We start from the raw sequence: 27,122 nt of genomic DNA on the forward strand, positions 1-27,122 counted from the left end.
AATTAATCCATTTTTTTCATGTACACATATACATCTGTGCATTTTCTTGCACCACCTAAATGTACAGTACCCTTAATCAAAGTGGATGGTTTTAAAGGTTTTCTCTGAAGAAATGAGGTTTGTTCAATGTGTATATAGGATCCTAGTTTAGCTCCTAGTGGTGCTGTGAAGATGCTTCCAGAGTCGAACTGTTACAGCTACATCTAGCTACGGGTAGTCTTTTGAACGGTAGCTGATCACTACAACTTTCCCAAACTTCATCGGATTTCTCAAGCAGAGCTAAAAATAAATTTTGACTCTTGAGGACTATCGCCGCCTTAACATTGCAAGTTGTAAGCTGGTTCCTCTTCTTCTTCTTCTTCTTCTTCTTCTTCTTCTTCTTCTTCTTTTATAATAAAAGTAATCGAGAAACTATTGAAATTAAATCTTGCATATTCCGTGAAAGACATAATCAAGTCGACTGTAAACTAATATTTTCTCTGTTGCTAAGATTTTTGCCTAAATAAAGCTTGTTAGTTATTTATCACTGTACTTTATGTGCGATTTCAGCGAAGTCGATAAGAGGTTACGTTGTGTCTGCACGATCGATCGGAGGTTCGAATCCACCATAGTGGTCATAAAGTCCTTCATCCATCCGGGGTCGAAAGATTGGTAAGAGACTTGCCTGGGAGGATAACTGATTTGACCTATCGGCTAGCCACCGCAAGTCATTGTATAGGTCGGTCACACCTTCGTAAATCTTAAACGATTCTGAATTGAAGTGAACGTGGTGACGGATCCCGAGCGGATTGATTGGCGCCAGACACTTTATCCTTTATTATTTATCTTTTATCCATATCGAGAATTGATTATACACCATTGGAACGTTGCCTAGTATGTGGAAGAATCCACTGGCTGGTGTTAGGCACGCATTCTGCCAAACATCGCTATCGATTTGTTCCCTGTTATGGAATCGAAATAGTCCACACGTCACCGCCGATCGCCATTCACACAGTCCTATTTTGGTGGTGCTTATGCTGCTGACGTTAGACACGTATGCTTCGCAGATTTTTTTCAAAAATTTTTAAAAATCACAAAATTACTTTTCCTTGAATCCACTCACCCTCTTCCCAATTTCTTTTCTTTTTCAGCCTTCATTTCAGCAGCTTTTTTTTTACTTTTTTTTTGTAGAGAAAACAAGCACTGACCTCACACCATAACTTCTTTCTCAGCTCATAGATGCGGTTTAAAGAATGAGGAACGTTGCTATCGAGAATTCATGGCTATTCGGATCATAAAAGTAGTCATTTTTAAACGCAAAATTTTTGAGAAGACTTTTTTCGTGTTTTTTTCGATTTTTTCTTTGATTTTCGTGATTTTCGTGATCATTGGAATGGAGGGGCAATTTCTTTTCCATTGAGTTCGTAGGGACACATTTTGTTAGTGATCTCGCTGACTTCTGCCTGCACGATCGATCGGAGGATCGAATCCGCCCTAGTGCTCATCACCAAGCCTTTCATGCCGGGGTCGATAAATTGGTACCAGACTTGTCTGGGAGGATAAAAACACTGACTTGAGGGAAAACGACCCATCTTTTTAATTTCAGCTTCTTTCTTGTTCATTTTTGACTTTTTTTTTTGATACATCGGCTAGCCCCCAGCCAAGTCATCGTATAGGCCAGTTACACGTTCGTAAACCTGAAACGATTCTGGATTGAAGTGAACGTGGGGGCGCAAGCTGGTTGATTAACCCCAGGCACTTTATACTTCATTCTTTAAGGAAACTTTTCCGTAACAAAAAACGTAGTATGCTAGTTTTATGATTTCGTTTCAATCTCTATAAGGGTGGATGTAATTTTGATAGATTTCACGTTCAAACTCTATCAAATCCTAAGATCGGAGATCGTTAAGCTCAAGTAAATAGAAAATTTGAAAGAAATCTTTTTTTTCAAATTCCTCCCTGATACTAAGCAAAGAACTAGCGGTTTGTTTGATATAGAAATAATAAAATATAAATGCATGTATAATAAAAAACTATAATCCATGTGTATGTAGGAGTAAAGGAGGATAGGGCTATTCCTTTTCTATGAGTTTTCACTCCTAAACAAATGTGTCCTCACTTTGTCTTTTGATTCTTATTTCACTTTATCAAAATAAAAAAATGAGAAATTGCTCGATTTTCAATTGAAATTCTTCCTTCATCTCTTTGGGATCGATAAATTGGTACCAGTCTTGTCTGAGCGGATAAAAACACTGACATTACCTATCTGCTGACCTCGTAAGTCATTGTATAGGCCAGTTACACGTTCGTAAACCTCAAACGATTCTGGATTGAAGTGACCGTGGTGGCGCAGGTCCCAAGCGGATTGATTAATCGTTTTATTCTTTTATCGAAGCGGATTCTTTTATAAATACTGGAAGTCATCATTTTACGGTCGTTTGGCATCTGAGGAAAAACGGAGAAGATGAAAAGGCGAAAAAGCTCGATAGTGAGGTGGCTGATAAGCTTACTAAAAGTTTGAGGAAAAAAAATTATCTCATCCGATTGTCCTCTTTTCATCCTCTACGCAACAGAAATGAGCGCAACAGTAATCGATCGGATTGTTATGTGTGATGAAAAGTGGATTGCATAACAGGGAACAGGCATCTATAAGTTCGGAGGTGACTGAGCCTTCAAAAATATCCAAAAATCAAACTCGCAAAAAAAAAACATCGCGGCACTTGTCCCTTGGATAGTCTGCTGTTGCTGCAGCTTCCTGAAATCGGGTGAAAATACTACGGCAGAGAAGTAGGGTCAACAAATTTAAACCGGCCAAAAACTGTACACCTACGGCCGGCTATGGTCAGCAGATAGAGCCCAATCCTTGTCCAATATTAGGGCCCCAATCCTCAATCCTAGAGTCCAATCCTCAATCCTCCCAGTTCAACCGCAACGTCTAACCACATTTTGCATAAAGAAAAATTAAACAAACTGGAGCTATAAATTTTCAACTGCCTTTTGCCCGTTTTTCTTTTTGTTTTCCTTTTTTTTCTTCTGCCCCTCCAATTTTGCTTCGTTCTCACTTTAACTTTTTTTCCAAGCCACTTCTTTTCAAACTTTTGGACATCTTCTAAGGAAAACTTCAACAAACCACCAGTATCCAGAATACGTCTTTCAAGAATGCGTCGTCGACAAAATCATGGATTTCAACTGTACTGAAATAAACAAACTGGTTTATTGTTGCGAAAATTATGGTGCATGTGATGGTTCTTACCCGGATCAATAATGATGTGTTTGAGCCCAGTCAATGATGATTTGAAGTTCGCAGTCCAAAAGCGACAAAACTTTTGTACTACAGTAATTCCACCAACTTTATAGCATTTAGAAATTAAATTCAAAGATTTAAACATTTAAAGATTTCAAATATGACAACCAGGTTAGGCGAAAATTCTCTTCAGTTTCTCCGACACAAGATTTCTATGCATTTTTTCCTTCGCTTGCGACTGAAACCTTGTCAACTGATCTTTTAAATGTCGATGATTACGAATAAGAAAACATAGGAAATAAAAAAGAAAGAAAAGGAAAAATTTAAATGTTGTGTGTCTTTCCAGCATTTAAAGAAAGAAAAAAAGGTAAAGCTTTGTTCAATTTTCAATTTTTTCTATATTGTGATACTGTAAAATGAAATCTGACAAAGCAAAATCCAAATAATCTTCTTCACCGCGTGATGTGGATATTCTCAGAAAAAATTTTAAGGCCACAAAATCCCTTTGTCCGATTACGTCCGCAAACATTGCACGCTGGCACTTTGAGGAAGAGTTCATGTTATGAACTACTTCTACTTTTTTCATTGAAATGCGTGTTCATCGATTATATCGATTTTATTGACTTGGTCTTGCTTTTTATTCAAATATTAACTTTGATAGTTAGATGGCCCGTCTCCACTGAACACACATTTTTTTCAGTCATTTCGTTCCTGTACCATCGTCATCGAAGATCCAGATTGGGATTTGATCCTTAGAGATCGCTTTTCCAAATCCCCCAGCCAATGTCTGGGTTTTGGCATTTAAAAAATAGTAAAAAAAATCATAAATATAAAAATTACTTATAATAATAACGTTTGTAGTTTCTTTTTGTTCCTAAGATTCTCTGACTCAAACAAAGTGTGTTCCATTTTCTTTATCTTTCTTTTCTGGTGCACCATTGGTGTATGTGAATAAGTAAATAAATAAATAAATAATATACAACTTGTTGGTTTCAAATGTGAAGCGGAGTCAAGATAGTTAAAACTCTTCATGACGGCAAACGTTTCGGTGCCGTCGCCTTCGTAAGAGTCTAGAAAGTCAGAACATTTGCAATATATCCCATGAAATGCTCCATCCAGAACAAGTTATTATCCTGTAAGATAAAACATCCGGAACCAGAAGAATCAGAAGAGTGGTATCTGAAAGGCCGCGTTGCCGTTATTAACGGTCCTGAAGCGGGTTGAGGTGCTGCACTGACACCAGCTAGGATGCGACTTAAAGGCATCACCCTACGACTCTGAGGTGGTGCGGATTTCAGGATATTCAGGATATTCGTATACGAATACTCCAATTTCAATTGGAGTATTCGTATACGAATATCCTGGACCGTAGATTGTGGAGAAGAAGGTGATTCCGCCTACTTCTTCCTAATTGCCGTAAAAAACGGCCCGCAAGATACGGCTTCGGGCGTTGCGGCGCGCTATTTCCTACAACGAGTTCGATTGGAGCGAGCCAGCCTTGTGCACGCGCCGCATCCTCCGGGCTGTTTTTTTACGTCAATTAGGAAGAAATGGACGGAATCACCCTCCTTCCCATAATCTACGACCCCGTGTACGCATAACCCACCTGAAACTCGTACCACCTCAGATTCATGGGGTGATGCCTTTAACTCAAAACCCCCGAAAGTTCTTGATGCAGAGTTTGCTCGTTGGTCACAGATATGCACTCCTCCTTCCCTATTCATTTCTGGACCATTAACGCTTATCCAAGATCTCTCCAAAGTTATGCTAGCCACAATTTGGAGTTCATACGATAGGACCGTGGCAGATATGCAGAAACAAGCACTTAAAGGCATCACTCCACGAATCTGAGGTGGTACGGGTTTCAGGTGGAGTATTCGTATACTACGGGATGGGAGACTATGCAGATGGAGAGGGGGGAGGGAGTTGATTCCGTCCATTTCTTCCTAATTGCCGTGAAAAATGGCTCGGAAGATACGGCTTCAGGCGTTCTGGCGCACTATTTTCTACAGGAAGTTCGACTGGAGCGCGCCATCCTTTTGCAGCGCCGCATCTTTCGAGCCGTTTTTTACGGCAATTAGGAAGAAATGGACGGAATCGCCCTCCTGTCCATAATCTACTATCCCTTATAAGAATACTCCACCTGAAATCTGCATCACCTCAGATTCGTGGAGTGATGCCTTTAACATTATCAGCAATGAACTCTGAGAGGGGTCAATGTGTTTGTGTGCTTCATTCCTTTTAGATGTTTTCTCATTCGAACACAAAGTGATCCCTCTTCTTCCATCGTATAAATCCAAAGATGTGTCTCGCGGATCTTAAGAGTCTTGGATAAACGCTAATGGTCCAGAATTGAATAGTAAGAAAGAGTGCTTGGCCGTGAGCAACGAGCTGGCTCTCTATCAAGACCTTCGTGGTCATATTCGGGTCGCATCCTAATTAGTATTCTTATCATCGCAAGAACATTCCCATGATAAGGAGGTCCGCTAACATTATAACAACGCGTCTTCTTAGATAAGCACAACGATTTGAGCTTTTTTTTGTTTCATACTTCGGTCCGTGCTTTTTTGTTTCATGCTACAGTTCGTACTTTTTTGGTTTTAATGTAGAAATTTAAGCGTTGAGGAGAGTTTTTTCTGAATAAAGGTAGGCTTGAGAGGATATGTGACAAATGTTCTGTTCATTTCTGGCTCTGACGAAAATAACGACGCCGAAAGAGCATTAAAAATTTTGGCTCTTGGTTATCTTCAACAGCCGAGAAGTTATTATACCAAGATTTAAGGAAGGTCGAAAGCTACGATCTTCCTTAAATACGAATCCATAATTTTACGCTTCTGAATTTAACCACTGCTTTACTCGAAGCTATTGTCCTCATCGATTTGTTGGTTTTCATAAAGTTCCCTTCGTAGGCTTAGTAAGACTAAGCTTACTTCATCCTCTTATCTTCCTTGGGACAATAAAACGTCATCGTTCAGCCAAATCGTCCTTAAAGATAAATACCTATTTATTGAAAACATTTAACTAACTGATTGTTTTAATTTCTCTTATTTAATTAATAATTTTTATTTTAATTTTCATTTAACTAACTTAATGGCAGCGTCCCACGAATTTGACCTTTTATGGTAAGCGCAGAGAAAACGTAGAGGTCAGTTTGAAGATTACGGAAATGAGCGTGGATCGTGCACAAATCTCCCTGTTCAGCCTATAAACGGCGTGAGAATCGCTTTTTTTTTCCTACGATTAACGTTAGAACGCTCACCATTGTACGTATTATTATTATTATTATTATTATTATTATTATTATTATTATTATTATTATTATTATTATTATTATTATTATTATTATTATTTATTGTATTTCCCGATCCACTCAGCAACCTATTCATTTGTTTCATTTTGAGGAGACCACGGTAATCTTTGACTGCTCTCTCATGAAAGTAGCGCGTACAGAACGTACACACGGCACAGTTGATTTCGTAGGAAAGAACGCCCAATTTCCTTACTATTTTTACGACGACTAGGAAAAGATGAGAAAAGAGGAGTCACGGTTGTTTCCATAATCTACAACTGCGAACTCTACGTTTTTCCCGGGTTTTTCCGTACCTTGTCAATTTCATGATTTTACGCTGCCTTTAATCTATATATGTATTTGAAACTAGTGAACAGGGAAAAATAGTAACCGAACAGTAAGCTCTACCTAACCCCTCCAGAGGATGAGTGATAATGTATAGAGCCGTAGCAGTGCACAGTTGACGCCGTAACTCTTACAAAAACGGATTTCTCAGTCAAAAAAACGAATGAAAGAGGAATTTACAAATATCAGAGAAAACAGTTGCAAAACTTTAGATAACGTCTTGTTTCTGTACTTTCATAAGCGTTCGTAGTGATTTTTTTCTTGGAAATTTGTAAGTTTTTCACACGGCCACAGATCAAATTTGCTGCTGGGAATTTTATTGTTCCAGATTTCTTTCAACATTCCCATTTGGGTGTCAGTGTACAGATTTAGGATTTCTCGGATCTGTTTAAGACCTCACAAGGGCTTAGAAAAGGGCAGTACATATAACGGAGCTGATGGAAGGATATTCCTCACAAGAAATTTGCTGGAAATGTATTGGACTTCCATTAGATTTTCACTTTGCGATAACACATCGCACTCAATTACTAGCACTTTCACATTCAATTTGTTCTCAATATAAAAACGCAAACTTCTGGAATTGATCATGATAAAAAGAAAATCACCACGGGACCCAAACAAACAGAAAGTGGCTGCTAGAGGATCAATTAAAGACATCACCCCACGAATCTGAGGTGGTGCAGATTTCAGGTGGAGTATTCGTATACAGGATGGGAGACTACGGAGAGGGGGGTGATTCCGTCCATTTCTTCCTAACTGCCGTAAAAGAGGGGGGTGATTCCGTCCATTTCTTCCTAACTGCCGTAAAAAACGGCCCGGAAGATACGGCTTCATTCGTTTTGGCGCACCATTTTGTAAAAGAGGTTCGATTGGAGCGCGGCAGTCTTGTGCGGCGCCGCATCTTCCGGGCCGTTTTTTTACGGCAATTAGCAAGAAATGAACGGAATCACCTCCCTCTCCGTAGTCTCCCATCCTGTATACGAATACTCCACCTGAAATCTGCACCACCTCAGATTCGTGGGGTGATGCCTTTAAGTGGGTTTTGTCTCTTATCTCTGAAGAAAATTCTGTGATCAGCTATTTTGAATTCACGTAATATTCTTTTACTTTTTGTAAGGATTTAATCTCGTATTAATTTGCTACATTTTCTCATTTTCTCATGTAGTAAACTCTCATTTTTCTCGATATCTTCAAACTAGGTTCTTTGATTGTAGTATCTCGATCGAAAGTCCCAGTTCCATTCAAATCTACGGATCGAGTTCCAACAGTTCGATTCAATTTTGATTTTTTAATTTTAATTTTTGAATTTTTGAATTTTTTTTTAAATTTTAATTTTTCTGCGATTTTTTTCGTTATGCGAGATACGTTGGTGTTTTCTTTAATACGTTTGTATTTTTTGTAACTTTTAGATTGTTACTAAAGCAATAAATTCCCGTGACTCAGCCTCTTTAAGATCATTGTTTTAGAAAAACCCATCGTAAAAAATCTGCGTCATTGCAATTAGAACTTTTCTCTTATATATTAATTTTTAATAAACATCACAACGAATGGCGAAATCTCTCTCTCCCCACATATTCGGCGACATCTAACTGACCGATTGTTTGAGTCTCGGAGGAGTTTTCTTGCATGTCTGATTATGGATGTGCGCTGGCAGCAATATAACAGACCCGACACTAGCAACCATTGGCCTCTTCAGGGCTTGTCGCAGGCAAATCTGATTTCCGATTGCCTGGCGAATTGCACATGAACGACTTGCTCATCCATTCGTTCCCAGTATTTCTCGTCTCTTCCAACTCTCTCTATTCCAGAATAGTTTGAGGATTTCTCATTCATTTTAATCGCTGCCATTTAAAATCGGATAATATTTGATTTTTCCTTAATTTACTTCAGTTATCAAGGATGCAAGACCTCTACTAAAGAATATATTGAGGATTTCTCATTCAATTTAATCGTTGCCATTTAATTTCAGATCGTATTTGATTTTTCGTTAATTTACTTCAGTTATTAGAGATGCAACGCCTCTACTCCGGAATATTCTAAGGATTTCGCCTCCGTTTTAAATGCTCCCATATAATTTTAGATCATATTTGATTTCTCGTTAATTTGCTTCGATTATTAAAGATCCAAAACCTCTATTCCGAAAAATTCTGAGGATTTCTCATTCATTTTAATCACTGCTATTTAATTTCGGATCATATTTGATTTCTCCTTAATTTACTTCAGTTATCAAGGATGCAAGGCCTCTACTAAAAAATATTTTGAGGATTTCTCATTCATTTTAATCGTTGTCATTTAATTTTAAACCACATTTAGCTTCTCGTTAATCTACTTCGGTTATTATAGATCCAAAGCCTCTATTCCAGAATATTCTGAGGATTTCTCATTCATTTTGGTCGTTGCCATTTAATTTTAAACCATATTTACTTCTCGTTAATTTACTTCAGTTATTAAGGATGCAAAGCCTCTACTCCAGAATATTCTGAGGATCTCCGCCTTCGTTTTAAATGTTCCCATATAATTTTAGATCATATTTGATTTTTCATCAAATTACTTCGGTTATTAATTATCCAAAGCCTCTATTCCGGAAAATTCTGAGGATTTCTCATTCGTTTTACACGCTGCTACTTAATTTTGGATAATATTTGATTTTTCAGTAATTTACTTCAGTTATTAAGGATGCAAAGCTTCTACTAAGGAATACTCTGAGGATTTCTCTTCCGTTTCAAATGCTCCCATATAATTTCAGATCATATTTGATTTTTCGTTAATTTACTTCAGTTATTAAAGATGCAAAGCCTCTACTCCGGAATATTCTAAGGATTTCGCCTCCGTTTTGAACGTTCCCGTGTAATTTTGGATCATATTTGATTTCTTTTAAAATTTATTTCGGTTATTAAAGATTCAAAGCTTCCAATCCAAGTGTTTAGATAAGGATGAGCGAGAAAAGTGCAATAATTTCCTCAATTCGTGAGTCGAGGAGTGAGAAAAACGGAAGTGCATCTAATATAAATAACTAGATTGGTGTGAAAAAAAAACATCCACACTTAGTTGGAACCTGTTTCGCTCTCTTCCACCTTATTTTTTTTGTAGTTGTCTCTGCCATATTTCGCTATTTCCCTCCCCTAACTCTCACTTCCTCTCGTTTAGGATACGGGCAGGCCTAAAACCCCACGTCTACGTCACCCCAAAAGGAATTAAAATATTTTAAACAATTTCTTGTCATGGTCTTTAAACCTCTGGGCGGATCATCGTCTCGGATCATTGAATTATTCCGTAATTGCACAATTGCTGTGCGACTCAAAGAGTTTGACCTCCTCCAAATTTTGTCCTCCAACACCTCTTTTTCAGCTACCTCTGTGAAGTGAAACGTGTTCTAATCGTAGTGACGCATGCCTACATTTTCTAGGCTCTTACATTAACGATGAATGTATTTTGACTCATTTCGTAAATATTTACATAAATGTCACATTTTCCCCTTTTCAAAAGCATTTTCTTTGAGAACATGTCTTCTTAGAAAAGCACAATAATCTGAGAGTTTTTTTTGTTCATGCTAACTTTATTAGCTACTTTTAATCTAAAATTTCTGTATTTCGTTTTTTTTTTATTAATTCCTCCTAATTACAGTTCAATTACAGTTCAACTACAAAGAAGTAAATTAGGATCATAATTTATAGTTATGGCCGTCTGATTTTTTTTAAATGACAAATTTTAAATTTCAATCTCGTTTTCGGTGTTCAGTGCCTCAGCATTTTGTAAAATAATCGTTTTGTAAAATAATAAAATAATTGTAATTAAGTGAAAATGATGTTATTATACAAGATCCTTCCAGAAAATTCTACGAGCAACAATTTCGGATTCATCCGATAGCAGTTATCCAGAAAGAAGGAGCATTTTATTTTGGCATCTAGTTTTATCTAAGAAAAATTTAAAAAAGGGAAAAATGAATTCAATTTGTCCTAGGCTATGTTAAAATTTCTTTATTTTCTAATTTTAAACCATTTCTTTTTTTTTTTGGAATCCCACTCAAGAGCATAGTATTACAACGTAAACTAAGAGCAGGTTTTCTGTAACATGGAAGATTTTCCCAAACTGGAATTTTTACCCCATTCCCCTCCGAAAGTTTTTGGGAAGCTTGTATTCATTGGACTACAGACTACAGAAAATATTAGCCAGGATTACGGGGTGGAATAGGTAGGTTGAACGAGGATAGCACCCCAAAATGAGAGTTAGATGATCTTAATGCGATTTTAGACCACTTTTTTGGGATCGATATTTTCGATGCAAATCCGATTAGGTGGCATATCCGAATAGGAACTCATAAATTTCCCTTTAAATTATGTTACTCAAAACTGAAAGACCGAAATTTTGGAACACTACCAGTGAAATCGATTTTGTTTTTTTTTTTCGACAGAGGCAGAAAAGGGTGGTTAGGAAATGGTTAGGAAAAAAAAAACATTGCAGTCCTTCTCGACGAAAGAAGCAGCAGAAAGCTGCCTCGTAAACATGGACATAAATTTGTTAGGATAGACATTTGCCAATACATGCTTTGACTAAACGTGCAACAACATTCCGAGACCGGCGAGCGTCGGTCCTGCAGCGAATTGGATGAGCACAACGCGGTACGGGTGTGTACAGAAACAAAAGAGAGAAGAAAAAAACAAAAGAGAAGAAAAACAGAAAAAAAAACAGGAGCTTAAAAGCAATGGAACATAATTTGTTTATGGAATGCAAGTAGTATTACTCAGTAGTATTGCAAATGGTTAGAGTTCCATATTTTTATTTTGAGGAATCCGATTTTGGACTTTTTGCCTTTTTTGTGTTGCAAAATCCACACATTGAGGAGTGCTGCAAACAACTTTTAACAACAGCAGCAGAAAACGAATAAAGTGACATGAAAAGAATCATCAGAAAATGAAGAGAAGTCTTATTTAAATATTAATTATTATTATTAATTATTATTATTTTATTATTCTATCTTGTTTTCCAGTACAAGCCTTTAGAAACATTTACCTAATCCTTTAAAAATATTGGCTTCATCTAATCCAACCGTTGTTATGGATCGCGTTTTTATAGTTTTTATAGATTCTATACGCTTCATATAAGGACATAATATATAAAAAATAATAATAGTTAGGTTAAAACGACATGAAGCGCGGTGCAGTTGCGTAGGCGGTTGCACTCGAAGCGGAACGGTGGAGCATGACGGTTAGGATCGTTGGTGGGACCTTCGGTAGCACCACTCATCGGTGTAGCCTGCGATGGTCCCACCTCGATAGCAGGCCGCCCACATAACTGCACCGTGCTTCATGCCGTTTTGAGCCGACTATAGTCCCATTCGCAGCGGTAAGGCTAAATTTTTTCAACTAAATTCCAACTAATTCCAACTAAATTTTTCATGTCTGCAATTAAATCTTTTTCTTTTTAAATCTTTAAATCAATCATCTTTCTTTTCAATTTTATAGCTGTAGTTACAAAAAAAAAAAACGAAAAAAGCAAATCTAAAACACTTTAAACAATAATATGATAGTGAACTGTAAGTTTTTAGCAGGTTTTATATTTTATTAGAAGAAAGATCCAACATAGTGTGTACATATCTGAAGACCTCTTTGAATCTAACCTATTCTCTCAACGAATTATTGATTATGAGATTCCGGAAGAACAGGGTCGCTTGGATTTTATTTGAATATTTTACAGAATATGAAATGCCGTCCAGTCGTCAACCATTGAAGTATCTTATTTATTATCCATTTTCTGTGCTATCAGTGGCTAAAGCGTATATTTTAGTAAGTTATTTATTAGTTAAAATTAAGTAACTAAGCAAAACTCGCTTTAAATGAACAAAAAATTGATCTTTTCTTTATTATTTTCTTTGTAATTTCAGATTATTAGCAGTTTAACGGTATTTGTATGGCAATGGAAGCATCATCCAGACAATATTGGTATCGTGCTCTTTGTTATTCCCATATTTAATCTATTGGGTTGTGCAGCTGCATCGATCTCGCTTTGGTTTATGGTACAGAAATTTTATTGGAAAAAAGTGGTATGTTTGTTAGAAAATCAATGAAAATTTACTAGAAATGAAGATGAAGTAAAGAATAAAAGTGAAAATGAAAAACAAATGAAATGAAACGTCATTTTATTACTATTTATTACTTATTATTTTATTATTTAAAAATAAATATATTCATTATTTATAAAGTATGAAGTGTACGGCGTTGATCAATCCCTGTAGGGATGCGCTGGGGGAAGGAGGGTTCGACTTTAACTGCTCTTCTAATAAATCTTATTTATTGTACTTATCTTATTGATTACGATTGATCTTATTGATTATTGCTATTATGAAGTAAAAATCAAATGCTCAAGCTTTATCCAGGGCCACTGGACTCTCTTACCGCTTTAAGGCGTCTTGTGTTATATATTCTCGTCATTTACTATTTAATATGGTACTTCAATTATTTTTCAATATAGTATTAATATTATTTAACATAGTACGTCAATTAATTATTTAATTTAGTATTTTAATGAGAACAACTGATGCTTCGCAACTGTTTATCGCTTGAGATTCCAAGATTTTCCTTCGAACACCTAGCTCTTTCTTTGATTTCCAATTTTAATTTTTAATTTTAAAGTTTTTTTGAGATGTAGGCAGGACTGCGCATTCCTTTGAATAGAATAATTTCTCTATGGTTATCAGTTCATTGCAATCACAAATCAGTGACTCATAAGGCTCTAGGAATTCGTTTTATTTCGATAAAGTCCAATAATAAGGAGTTAGGTTCCGCTACCTGCACGATCGATCAGAGGTTCGACCCCGCCCAGTGCCAACCAAGCCTTCGGGGTCGATAAATTGGTATCAGACTTGTCTGGGAGGATAAAAACACTGATATGACACATCGGGTAGCCTCCGCACGTCATTGTATAGGCCAATTACACGTTCGTAAACCTCAAACAATTCTGAATTGAAGTGAAGGTGATGGCTGGTCCCAAGCGGATTGATTAACGCCAGACACTTTATCCTTTATCCTTAATCCTTTACGTAGTTTGTTAAGGAAATGGCCTTCAACCTTACTGGTCTTACGCTTACGTTCTTGTGTACAATTGTACTATTAGTAGCTCATATCGGTGATGATTCAATTCGTAACTATGTTTTGGTGGGTTCTTGGATTTTTCTCATTTCTTGAGGATAACAGAACAGATACAGTAGGACAGGCACAAGTGAGATGAGTTGAAATTCTTTTTTTTCCAGGTGAACCATGTGTTTGAAACAATCACCTGGTCGTTCTGCTTATTCTGGTGCTCCGTATTCACTTCGAATAATGTTTCAGATCTTTTTATTAATGAATGGGGTATGGCCACTGAAGATATAGAGATAGAAGCTCTTGAAGGACATTTCTAAAAACTTCTAGAAAGAGGGATGTGTATTTTTTTCTAGCTTGGGTTTCTATTTTCTACCTCAAAATTTAGATGTAGATTTTATTCTCCTAACGCTTTAAACGCTTTCATTCCATTTTTTTAAAATTTCTTCTTCAAATCTATGTGATATTTCGGAACGGGTAGTTATGAATGCATGAATAGGCAGCAACATGCAGGTTATCCTATTAGTGGCTATTTTTTAAATGACTTTTTTTCACGTTCTTTCGCCTATTTTTTCGCTTTTGAATTCGATTTCACTACACCATGCTTCTTCTTGTTTCTTCTTTCATTCTTTTTTTCTAGTAATTATAAAAATTACAAATTATGTTGCCATTTCTCAGACTATACCACGGAAATGACCATACAGATAAGTATGTATGAGGTGCACATTGATCAGAATAATCAAGTGTAAGTACCTTTATCTAAGTCCGGAGTAGGACTGATGACTCGCACATTTTTTCAAAACTCATTCAATTATCGCAGTAGAGAAAAGATGCTATAGTCGGGCCAAAACGACATGAAGCGCAGTGCGGTTGCGTAAGCTGCTGCGCTCAAAGCGACGCGGTGGAGCGTAGCGGTTGGGATCAAGGTGGGACCATCGCGAGGAATAGTGCTAGCAAGGGTTCCACCATGACCGCTACACTCCATAGCATCGCTTCGAGCGCAACCGCTTACGTAACTGCACCGTTCTTCACGCTGTGGTTGAGACGGAAACACTCATGGAAACCGTAGAAAGCTTTGACATTCCTCAATGGTATGCTTTTAGGAGTGTATATTCATTCTACTCAAAGTAATTTTCTTATGCAAAGGCAAAGGTCAGGTAATACCCAAAATATACTAGAGAAAAAGGCATCCATTCATTCCTCGAGATGCTCAGGTTCGCAAAACATCGAGAGCACTTTGAATTCGCTGCAAAATGCACGGGAGGTTGATCATCGCGAGAGGTTCTCCTTTGTCTTCACCTGAGGACGTCATCACCTAATTTACACCTTTGTGATCATACATACATCCAGAGCTCCCCCATGCTGTCTACGAATAACTCCCAAAGGTAAAGATTCGTATTTACGGAGACATTACTCCGGAAAGAAAATATGCTCAGATATCTTCGTAACAGACTTTGTGTTTGTTCGAATAAACTATAGACGATATCATCCTGTCTCAAACTTTGAAGGGACGATTCCACAAAACGTCGGATTTAGAATTTTTGCATATGTCTTATTTTAAGAAAAGCAGCAATAGGTCCAGCTATAATAAGGCTCGCATAATCAAAAGTTTAAATTTGAGCAATATATGAATTCGCATTAAAGGCAGTCATCAAAACTTGCTGAAAAAAATATGGATGGTCTGGAGCCGCGTAGACGAGTCTGATTGGCACCAGCTCACGGTGGCTGTGCTTATAATAAATGCAACCAGGCATCTGAGTAAAGTTACTAACTTTCACGGTAATATGACAAAATTCACCTAGATATCGTTAAAAAAAAATGGCGGGTGTAGCGCACTTGGTTAGAGATCCACACGGTCGATGGTTCAAAACCGCCCTACAGCAAACCAAGCCTGTTATCCTTCCGGGGTCGATAAATTGGTACCAGATTCGTCTGGGAGGATAGAAACACTGAATTGATTATCCGTTGGCACCTGCAAGTCATTTAGTAAGGCTACAAGGGTTCCAAAACCTCAACGATTACGAATTACAGTAAAACGAGTTGGCGTATCCCAAGTGGATTGGTACGCCAGTGACTTTTTATATTTTATCGTTAAAAAAGTGCTGTTCTCCAGCACAGCACCAAAATCCAGGCCAAATAGGTCAAATGCCTGGAGGGAATCTTTGGTAACACCTTTTCGTTTCGTTACGCTCCCGATATTGTCGACCTAGGTACTTGGTCAATCAGCGTCGATAGGCAGTTCACGCGAGACGTCAAGCCCCGCAGAATATGAGAGAGTGAGAAATGGATGGATTCTTTCTTAGCCGATGCTTTAGATTGAGGTTTGGGTAGAGATGTGCTCAAGTACGACTGCGGGGAACCACGTTTGCCACTAGGGAATAGTACCAATCCACCGATTAATTCACGTAAGCGAGTAAAGATGGTTTCAAAGTAAAATTTTTTGGATTAAAGGCAGCATACCACGAATCTGGAGTGGTACGGATTTCAGGTGGAGTATCCGGATACGGTGTCGTAGATTATGGAGACCGAGGTGGTTCCGCTCATCTCTCCCTGCATCACTGCAAGCAGCCGGCTCCAGAATGCTGTTTTGTACGACGCCATCTATTGCAACGCTCCACCCCTTGCGCCGCCTCCGCCCTGCGATTCGTCGAAAATCAATTCGGACTGCCCCGATAGGCAGCAAGGGACGCTACGTGTGCAAGGGTGGCGCGCTGCAATAGAAGGCATTGCACAAAAACAGTATTCAGGGGCCGGCTGCTTGCAGTGATTCAGGGAGAGATGAGCGGAACCACCCCGGTCTCCGTAATCTACGACCCCGTATACGGATACTCCACCTGAAATCCGTACCACCCCAGATTCGTGGTATGCTGCCTTTAAAGGCTGCTTGGAAGGTATTTTAGTTCTGAAACTACTCTATCAACACCTCCAGCCATTCCGCTTTTGACGTTATCAATAATTCGTAAACAAAGGAGATACTAACCATTATGGAGACGTTCATTTCTACAAGACTCGACCCGATGGCGGAAAGCACCAAAAACGTCTCCGCTGAAGGGACCTCACCACGTGCAGCCACTACAGCACATTCAGAATCATCAATAGCAGAGAAGGCAAGCGGAATGCGGAATTAGTAGAATTTTCAAAGTTAAACAGCTAGAACAATTGAATTTAGAATAAAATAGACCCATGGATTGCTTCGCAGCACTATTATCATGGATATCTACCACGTGAAGACATCCCGTCGATATTGACAAAACATGGAGATTTTTTAGTGCGATCGACTGAGGTAAAAAAATAATGTTTCACTAAATAAAAAAGCAGCTTAGACCGGCAAAAAAAAGAAAACAAGGAGAAAAAGAAAAGAAAAATGCAAAAAAGAAGTGGCATCATGTACAGAATCCATAGTAAAGCGTTAATCCATATTCCATTTGTTGCCTTTGGGAAAACTATCTGGATTTTTTTCCAATTTTTTTTCTGTTCGTGATACCAATGAAAATTTCTGAAAATCTCCATTGGTTTCACCGCTTTTAACCGATTGTAGAATGTAGTATATGTTCCTGATCAATTCTTTAAAATATTTTGCGGATCAATTTATATGTGCAAAGGAACCATCACAAAAGTAATGGTCCTCTGTCAGATCCAATCTCCTGTATGACTCAAATCAAAACAAGACACATTGGGTCAGCGTAACCCTTCTGTTCAAAAAAAAAAGGTCTGTAAAAATTCATTTTGGGGCGCTTCGGGTCTCCCCCCCCCCCCTCTTAATGGATCTACGATAATCTTTGTGGATCGAATTTCTGTCGCATGTTATAATTCGTTCTAGTTGACTGTAGTTTTTATTGAACAAAATAAACACAAAGAAGACCCCGAGAAAACGATTTCTCTGATCTTTTTGCATCTTGCAGCGCTTATTTATCCACCTTTTCACCTTCCCATGTTATTCAAAACGAGACATTTTCGACTCGACGCGAATCGTACCGTAAAATAGCGATCTTCTTATAGCTAGAGTGCTTTAGTCTACAGAAAAAACTTCATAGACGGTAACGTAATGTATATGTATGCCATAAATGGTTTTATTTCAGACATTTTACACTACAAAGTCAAACGAAGTGCGACGGAAGATCTCCCCAATAATTTGTGTAATGTTCGATCCAGATGATTCGTACACGAAAGCGACAGAGTCCGAACGACTTGAAATGGTAATGGTGATTCTATCAGAGTCTTATAAATACTAACTACAGTTGGATGAAAACGACATGAAGCACGAAGAGTTGCGTAAGCGGTTGCGCTGGAAGCGGTGCGGTGGAGCGTAGCGGTTGGGATCGAGTGAGGATCCTCACTACCGCCACCCATCTCTGCGGTTCACCATTGTCCCACCTCGATTTCAACCGCTGCGCTCCACCGCACCGCTGACAAGCGCAGCCGCTTACGCAGATGTCCGTGCTCCATGTCGTTTTGACCCAATTATATATCTGTCTGGAATGTTTGTTTTCGAATATAACGGTATCAGTACGGGGAGATAATACTAGGAGGATCTCTTAGATCCAGCGTGAGATGCTCAAGGGACCCTTACGAGACTTTCTCCCAGCAAACACTCCTCTACCAAATGAACAACTTTGGACGGTTCTGGAAGACACGAATACTTTCAGCGGTTTTCTTTAGCCGGTTGCTATCAGAAATCTTCAACTTCGATAACTTTCTTCAATAACTTCCTACTTCTAGAAACGCTGACAAATTGTAGCGACAACGCTTGAATGAATATTATAACTTCATCAAACTTTCCACAAACCAAAACCAGACTTTCAAGTTTTTCCAAATTGCAAATTTTCTTTCTGTAGTCTATACCCGTACCATTAACTTCTTTCTTCATTGGACACCAAGAAACAGCTTTGATAACTAGTTCTTCCACTTTAAGAGTCTTTTACCCATACATGAAACAAAGAAATTTGGTATGAAAGCGATGAATAATAAATAAATGATAAAAGAGCAAAAACAGGGGGCTCAAGTAATAAAAACGACACAAAAACCGAGAAATTGTTGAACTTTTATCCACGATATTATCGATAAGTCCGGATCGTCAAGTTTTTTCTATGCGGATTCGTCTTTTCTTTAACAAAGTTGCACATTTTACATCACTCTCAACCAAATATCCTAAATATATAACAAATACATATACAAAAAATAAGTAAAAAATATTAAAAAAATATGATATAAAATATGAAAATACTATATAAAAAATGGAGATATCAGAGCAGAAACATGGAGAAGTAAAATACGTTCGACTTTTGTCCAACATTGTACGTACCTACATCTAAACTCCTGAGAATTACAGATATTCCGTTGTATTTATACCAACTTTTTAGATTCGAAACCTCATGATTCATGTGAAATCGGGCAAAACGTACGTTGATCCAAAGCATAAGTTTGAATCTGTTGCCGATATGTTTGAACATCATCAGAAGAACACTTTCACTGTTAACGATAAGGTTGATTAGATTTAAATCGTTTTATTTCAAGTTTAATCCACTTATTTCAATTAGGAATTAATACTGACTCGTGGTATCGGTTTAACGAATTGGGAATTTCAACACAAGAATGTAAAAGTTGGAAAAAGCATCGGAAGAGGACAATATGGAGAGGTGAAGAGAGCAAAACTTACACTAAAAAACGGAAATGTCGTTAATGCTGCAGTCAAATCGGTTTGTGAAGTTATGCTAAGCATGTTATGCTAATTATGCTGAAAATTATATACATACTTAAGAAATATCTGTCCTAAGCAGGTAAAACGCAAACAGCATTCATAACATTTATGAGCTACTATGTGGGAATGTAAAATATAGTTTGAAAAATGACTGCTACTATCTTATACACAAGCGTATAAAAGGCGACCTGGGCGGACACAACATTATATTCCACGCCATCCACTTCCGCCCAGGTCGCCTTTTATGATCCATCAACTTATAGAGGATGTCCGTAAAGTCATGGTGCACTTCTAAACTATCACATGAAAGCAACGAAACAAGATAGAAAAGTGAAAATGTGAAATCTTTACCAATTAGGAAGAAGACCTTCGTAGTTTTCGCAGTGTGATGCGCAAGCGTGCGCGCACACAGGTGACGACGCAACACCACGAACTGCGGATCACCACTCGTCCGTGCCAGTCGAAATGTGAGCGGTAGGAACGTCCAGTGTGTTCTGTGGCTTGCAAAGTTTGAGTCCGGGACCAAAATACAACGTGAATATCGCGTACAACGAACCGCCACCAACCGCGTAGGAATAATATTATTAAGGGAGATAAGCAGTTGAAGGATACCGGCAGTTTGATGGAGAAATTCCGTTTTGGTAGGCTATCGGTAAGTGACGAGACTGTGGAGGCTATACGTGAGAACTACCAGGAAGTGTCATCTTTTAAGATGACGTGCGCCTCCACACTACGCCACTGCCCGTGAACTTCCGGATACAACATTCCCCCAGTGGTAGGTAGGCAGGGGTTCTGTCAACCCCTGGCCAGCACGATCAACTTAGACTTTTACTTGTGGGGTTATGTGAAGCAACGTATCACGTATCAACGACATTTATTTATTTATTTATTTATTACGCTCAAAGGCGTACCCAGAGTAAGAGGCGAGGAATGAATACAAATAAACAATAGAAAATCCAGCAACGAGAAGAGTAGAATGAGAATAAGCAGGGATGAGTCAAGCGAACAGTAAAGCAGAGGACAATTTAGTAATTTCAAAAAGCACATAAACTTATATACACATAAGCACATTAATCATTTAAGACAAAGAATTACAGACATTATTCACTGAAACATTCATGAGAAGCTTCTCCTCGAAAACCCGATGCGGTGCTAGTTCGTAGGAAGCCGTTTATTACACTGTTTATTTATTAACTGCAACCTATCTTTCAAAACTCTACTGACTAGCACAATAAATCTGGACGTCTAAACATTTTAGAGGCAGTGTACAACGGGATTGGCTGCGTTGGGACCTCTCAACAAAAGGGCAAGGTTCAGAGTGCAGATTCCTAGTCTGAGCGAGATCATACGTAATTCCCTCCAATTATCATCAGAAAAGGCATTAGAAATAATCCTGTGACACAGTGACGTCCGTGAGCAAACAGAGAGTAATTGGGCTGGTGATGCTGTCTCCACCGCTTGTTGCTGGACGTTGCGCGTATGCTTACGCTCGCAAATGCGCCCTATAGGAAAATTCGATCGGCAAGGCCGTTTCTCATGATATTTCTGAAGAAAATCAGGAACAGCGTGATGGCGCTCATAATCATGGCCTGCTTTCCCAGCTCTTTCTGTTCGTCTAGAGATCCCAACGTTGTCAATTTTTTGGTGTGCTGCCCCTGAGCCGATGTCGATACAATTTTTCAGAGGCGGTTGAAAGTTTGTCTGCGATGTCGTTTCGTGTACCAAGTAGTACGCTTTCACGTACGAATTCATACATTCAAAACCTAATAAACTGCTTCAGATCAAAACGGACGCTGAAATTTCGAAAGAGATAATAAAAGAAGTGATGAAAGAAGCTAGGCTTATGCGGGGTCTTCGTCATCCAAATGTGGTAAAACTTTATGGAGTAGGAGTGCTTGAACGTCCCCTTTATATACTTCTAGAATACGTTGCTGGTAATCGAAGTTGCAACATTATTTGATTCTTAAGATTGACTGGCACGTGTAAGATCCACTTTTTAGGAGGATCTCTAAAAACTTATCTGAAGAAAAACAAGCAATCAATCAGCATAGATGAAAGGGTTCAAATGGCTCTTGGAGCAGCATGGGGGATAGATTACTTACACAAGGCGAAGATACTGCACAGAGATATAGCTGCCAGAAATTGTCTCTATGATCACGACTCTGCGGTATTATTGCTACTTTTAAACGCAGCATACCATGAATCTGAGGTGGTGCGGATTTCAGGTGGAATATCCGTAGACGGTGTCGTAGAATATGGAGACGGGGGCAGTTCCGCTCATCTCTCCCTGAATCACTGCAAACAGCCGCCTCCAGAATGCTGTTTTGTACGACACCATCTATTGCATCGCTCCACCCCTTGCGCCGCCTCCGCCCTGCGATTCGTCGGAAATCAATTCGGACTGCCCCGATAGGCAACAAGGGACGCTACGTGCGCAAAGGTGGCGCGCTGCCATGGAAGGCATAGTACAAAACAGAGAGCGGCTGCTTGCAGTGATTCAGGGAGAGCCGAGCGGAACCACCCTGGTCTCCATAATCTACGACCCCGTATACGGATACTCCATCTGAAATCCGTCCCACCCCAGATTCGCGATATGCTGCCTTCAAACCTATGATTCTACTCCCAAACATATGTTATTACTTTTTAGGTGAAAATATCCGACTTCGGGCTTTCACGTAATGGCGTCGTTTACAAAATGAAGTCCGCAAAGAAAATGCCTGTCCGCTGGATGGCTCCCGAGAGCATAACAACGTACAATTTCTCTCAAAAGAGCGACGTGTACTCGTTCGGAGTGAATTTACAGACCAATAACTCTATTGTTGCCCATCATTCCATGTATCACGCATACATCTCTCGAAATTAAAGGCATCATATCATGAAAATGATGAAAAAGATCATATCATGACGGATTGTTGGGAAACACGTGGGAAAATATATAGTGTGGAGTGTAGATTACAATTATGAGCGTTGTCCCACTCAATTTTTCCTAATCGTCCTGAAAAATGGCGTGGGAACGGTATTTGTTCCTACGAGTTACGTTGGAACGCGCCTCTTGCACGTGCACCGGTCTATGTCTCAGCAGTCAAATCATTGTTTTCACATGAATAGGTTGGTGAGAAGAAATTACTGATCTTCGACCGCTCGATCGTTGACGCGTGCAAAAGAGTAGGGCGTTTACACGTTCCTCGTAGGAAAAAAAACCCCGTTTCCCACGTTGTTTTTCAGGATGATTGGGGGCGGGGATTGAATGGACTCGCTCATAGCCGTAATCTGTACTAAACTCCATAACTTCCCACAGATTTTCCAACCTGGTCGGTTTCCTGATACGCTGCCTTTAAAGTGTCGCAGTAAGATTTCTTCGCGTAAAATTATACGCTAATCCTTTTTCGTGATCTTCGCTAGATTATACCACCGTACTCTTCTTTCCTATTTGTTTTCACGAGTCTCCAGTTGACTATTGGCATTTAGGTACTTGTTTACGAGATATTTTCTGCTCAGGACCCATACGGAGAAGTTGCAGCTGCAGTGGCCCGGAAAAAGGTGGGTGCAGGGTTCGGAGGAGTGCAGCATCGAATTTCTGGTCTTCTGTTTGTTATTGTTCTGGCACGACGCCAGAATCCATTCCCGTTTGCACTCTTTCTTGTACGTAGTACAGGAGGTGCAAAATAGTTCAGCCTGGTTTTCTCTACTGGCACTTGCAACAATGGTCAATAATAATATCCGACAATGCACCTTTATTACAGTACAAGGAATGCTACAAGTCTCCATTTTAGAAAGAAGACGTCATCATTTATATATCCGTCCTCTAACAAAAAAAAACAGCAGCTTCTTCCGTGCTTAGCTTCTCTGTTACTTGACTAGTCCGGATTATGATTCCGGACTAATGCAACTCAGACAAACCTTCGAAGTTCTAATGTTTCCTAAAAAAAATGTGGAGCGAATTTTGGAAAATGTGGAATTAGGAGACTTGAAAGGTGTGAAGGAACTGCAGGAAACTAAACTACAGAACGCAGACACCGTAACCCACGAATCAGCTACCACGGTCACATTAAAGGCATCACCCCACGAATCTGAGGTGATGCAGATTTCAGGTGGAGTATTCGTATACTGCGCATGTGATGCGCAAGGCTGGCGCGCTCCAGTCGAACTCCCTGTAGAAAATAGTGCGCCAAAACGCCGAGTGAAGCCGTATCTTCCGGGCCGTTTTTACGGCAATTAGGAAGAAATCAACGGAATCACCCCCCTCTGCATAGTCTCCCATCCCGTATACGAATACTCCACCTGAAATCCGTGCCACCTCAGATTCGTGGAGTGATGCCTTTGACTATCATTCTAGATCATTGAAGGCGAAACGAACAATTTTCCTAAGGAGACGCCTAAGGAGGTGGTTGATTTTGTGAAGGAGAAAATGTGGCATAAAGAACCTGATAAGAGAGCGGACATGGAGAAAGTAAGCGCACGTTTAGTTTTCCTCTTGCTGTAGTTTTTATTATAATAGGAACAAGTTTTTGCTCTTTCATTTAAAAAGCAGCTAAAATTTTGATTTTTTGAAACTTCTTCAAGTTCTGTTTAGTGATTTACATTTAACTGATCAAATCTTTCCCCGTTTGCACATATGAGGCGATATTCGATTTTAGATCGTCGATTGGCTCGAACAATATTCTGGTCTTGCTGCAAATCAAAAAGATAATGTTGATTTTAGCACTCCCAAGGTAACGTGAAAATACTTTGATGGTCTTATCATCTTAGTCGATGCTTTAAACCTTTGTTTTCATTTTCTCGATACCTAAACTATTACCACGTTTTTGAGTCGATGTCGAATTCGAAAAGAGTCTTCAATCGTACAGAACTTTTCTGGATACTTTGGTTGCTGGCTGTACTTCATCATAATATTTCTTTTTCAACCCTGCTCATTATCACTTTTATAAGGAGCTTGTAGATGAGAGGCAACAAGGAGATGGTGTACTATCTATCGGTTACTACGGGTCCCCTTTCTTGTACAGTACAACAACCTCCTGGTCTTCCACTGCTTGGGATTTTTGTATTCCAAGAGATAGCGCCCCGGAGCTTCGCTAGTGCATTGTTGTTTGTTGAGTGTCTTTAAACTTTTAGGTTCTTTAAATGTTCGGCTTTGACTGCTTGGAGCAGACGTTCTAGGTGGTTCGCAAAAGCTGTTTTCGAAAACAAATCAACAGCTTACACCTTTCCACCCCATCGCATTCTCAATGACCTTAAATTTTTTAGAACTTAACTGTTCTGGGATCCATTCAAGATTACTTTTTATACACTATAGAGTACAGGGCGTATTTCCATTCAAAAAGAAGACGTAAAGAAGTATTCATTGACTAAAATATCGTTCGCAGTTGGCAGTCGGTTCTGCACAAATTTTCATATGAAAGCAACCCGCTGACAAGGAGTATTCTATGCATGGATTAATTGTAATCTTAATCTCAGTAAATTTTATTCAGGACCCGAAACTGAAATCGACTAATAAGTCTATGGTAAAAACTTCTCTCTCAAACGAAAAACATCGTGCGTTTGCAAGTTTGCGAAGAAAGAATAAAAACTACGAACGACCAAAAAAGACGGAAGTTTCTCAAGACGCTGACGAAACGCGTACGAGAGTGAGTTTGGAGTGTTAAGCATTAGTTGACATAGTGTATATTATGATAAAAAAAAGTTTCGTAGAAACTCAATTTCAAGGTCAAGGAAGGTCAGACTAATGAAATTTAAGATAGAGTAAGCAACTATGATTTGATTTCTACTTCATGACTATTGTTATTTGATGTTCGGATCTTGGTCTGCACAGTTTTGAAGAGCATAAAGAAAAGAAAAAGCAACTAAAAAGTAACTGAAAAATAGTTCCATGGCAATTTTCTCTCAGAGAAAATACTAAACGCAAAATAGGAAACGAAAAATTGAAAATTGTAGAAAAAATGGGAACCTCTGTATTCTAAGACGTAAAAAGTCTCGAGTTGTTTCTTTACGTTTTTAATTAATTTCACATTTCAGGCTACAGTGACGTCATCAAGAATAAATGTGAACAAATAAAAAGCTACAAAAGCATGGGAAGGTTTTTGATTTCGTTTTCCAGTCTCGGATCATTTATTTAGAAACCTTATTTTATTTCAGTTTCAAGAATCAAAAACTAACTCAAAAACTCTTAAATATTGTATTCATAGGAGTGCTGTTTCTTTTTAACACAAGGTTTGTTTCACGTTCCACTTTTAGTTCACTCTCAAATCCTGAGCATTATATGGGAGCACATTGAGGAAGATGATGTAAAGGATATCATACCATAGTTCGTCGACAGTCCTCCTAACCCTCTGTTACAGCCTGATCCCTTCGGGACCCTTCGGAAGGTGGCGTGGGATCATTGGCGCCTTCTTGCCACGGTTCCCTCTCACGATCTATGGGGTTACAGTTTCGAAGGTCTCCCCCTTGACTTCTTCTTGAACAAAGATCATAGATTCATTTTAAATATAATGAATAGACGGTAGATAGCCCATATCAGCGTCTTAGCGACGATCGGTAAAGGATAAAGGATAAGGTGTCTGGCGTTAATCAATCCGCTCGGGATCCCCCACCACGTTCACTTCAATTCAGAATCGTTTGAGGTTTACGAACGTGTATCTGGCCTACACAATGACTTGCGGTGGCCAACCAATAAGTCAAGTCAGTGTTTTTATCCTCCCAGACAAGTCTCGGATACCAATTTATCGACTTCGAAGGGATGAAAGACTTGGTGAGCACCGGGGCGGATTCGAACCTCCTATCGATCGTGCAGGCAGCGGAACCTCTTACCGACTGCGCTACACTCACCCCTTAACGATCGGTATGGCTCAAAATAGAGTTTTGCGACACCTGTAGATTTGTCTTCGTTCTCTTGGTGCCCATATCGCTCAAAGTTGCGTGTTTCCAGTGTAGTATAGGCAAAAATCTTTAATTTCCTCAAATTTCCATTAAAAAAAACAGGCGAATATTCAATGATTTATTGAAATTCCAGAAGTTAACGGGCCATACACATCAATACAAAATCACACACAAACTCTATACAGCCAAAAAAAAGTAAAGCTAGACAATAACAAACTCGCAGTTCCGGAGATATGTAAATGTTGGTGTCATGTGCAGAAAAAAAAATTAAAAAAGAATTAACTAACTACTAAAACATTCCGTTAATTCGTCAAATAGTAAATTTATTCCAGATTGAAAGTCTACACATCCCTGTTTTGTTTAATATAAATACTGTTATTTAGGCTTGACGAAGCCAACAATACCCAAGCCGATGGCACTAATTTAATTATTTAAAAATGAATAAATTGTTAAGAATGAGAAGTGAATGTTTGTATGATAAAGGAGTGTACATTGTCTACTTTTTTCCTCGATATTATTAATTATTACAATATATAAGTAATAATTTTTGAATATCTGCTATCTGTATGCATACATAAAGCAATCGAATGAAAATTCGCAATAGAACGTATAAACAGG

General features: G+C 38.7%; 2 protein-coding genes across 4 annotated transcripts; both read left to right on the forward strand.

The window, feature by feature from the left end:
• Positions 1-12,559: 12,559 nt before the first annotated feature.
• Positions 12,560-14,253, forward strand: RB195_012732 (uncharacterized protein; the record flags this gene model as incomplete). The annotated part of the gene is made up of 4 exons (XM_064202241.1): positions 12,560-12,640; positions 12,739-12,897; positions 13,907-14,008; positions 14,104-14,253. The coding sequence occupies 4 exons, from the start codon at positions 12,560-12,562 to the stop codon at positions 14,251-14,253; spliced, it is 492 nt and encodes a 163-aa protein (XP_064058122.1).
• A 1,039-nt stretch (positions 14,254-15,292) lies between these two features.
• On the forward strand, positions 15,293-26,939 carry RB195_012733 (uncharacterized protein; the record flags this gene model as incomplete). Of its 3 annotated transcripts, XM_064202242.1 has the most annotated exons (16): positions 15,293-15,318; positions 16,941-17,040; positions 17,103-17,216; positions 18,013-18,129; positions 19,294-19,416; positions 19,471-19,629; positions 21,412-21,565; positions 21,632-21,798; positions 22,279-22,422; positions 23,100-23,171; positions 23,968-24,081; positions 24,269-24,343; positions 25,100-25,255; positions 25,644-25,654; positions 25,764-25,838; positions 26,888-26,939. In XM_064202242.1, the coding sequence occupies 16 exons, from the start codon at positions 15,293-15,295 to the stop codon at positions 26,937-26,939; spliced, it is 1,659 nt and encodes a 552-aa protein (XP_064058123.1). The 3 variants fall into 3 exon arrangements, with proteins under 3 accessions (XP_064058123.1, XP_064058124.1, XP_064058125.1); XM_064202243.1 differs by lacking the exons at positions 25,764-25,838; positions 26,888-26,939 and having other exon boundaries at positions 25,644-25,682; XM_064202244.1 differs by lacking the exons at positions 25,764-25,838; positions 26,888-26,939 and having other exon boundaries at positions 19,471-19,569; positions 25,644-25,682.
• Positions 26,940-27,122: the final 183 nt, after the last annotated feature.

Source organism: Necator americanus, chromosome V, assembly GCF_031761385.1.
Source record: "Necator americanus strain Aroian chromosome V, whole genome shotgun sequence".
Taxonomy (NCBI): domain Eukaryota; kingdom Metazoa; phylum Nematoda; class Chromadorea; order Rhabditida; family Ancylostomatidae; genus Necator; species Necator americanus.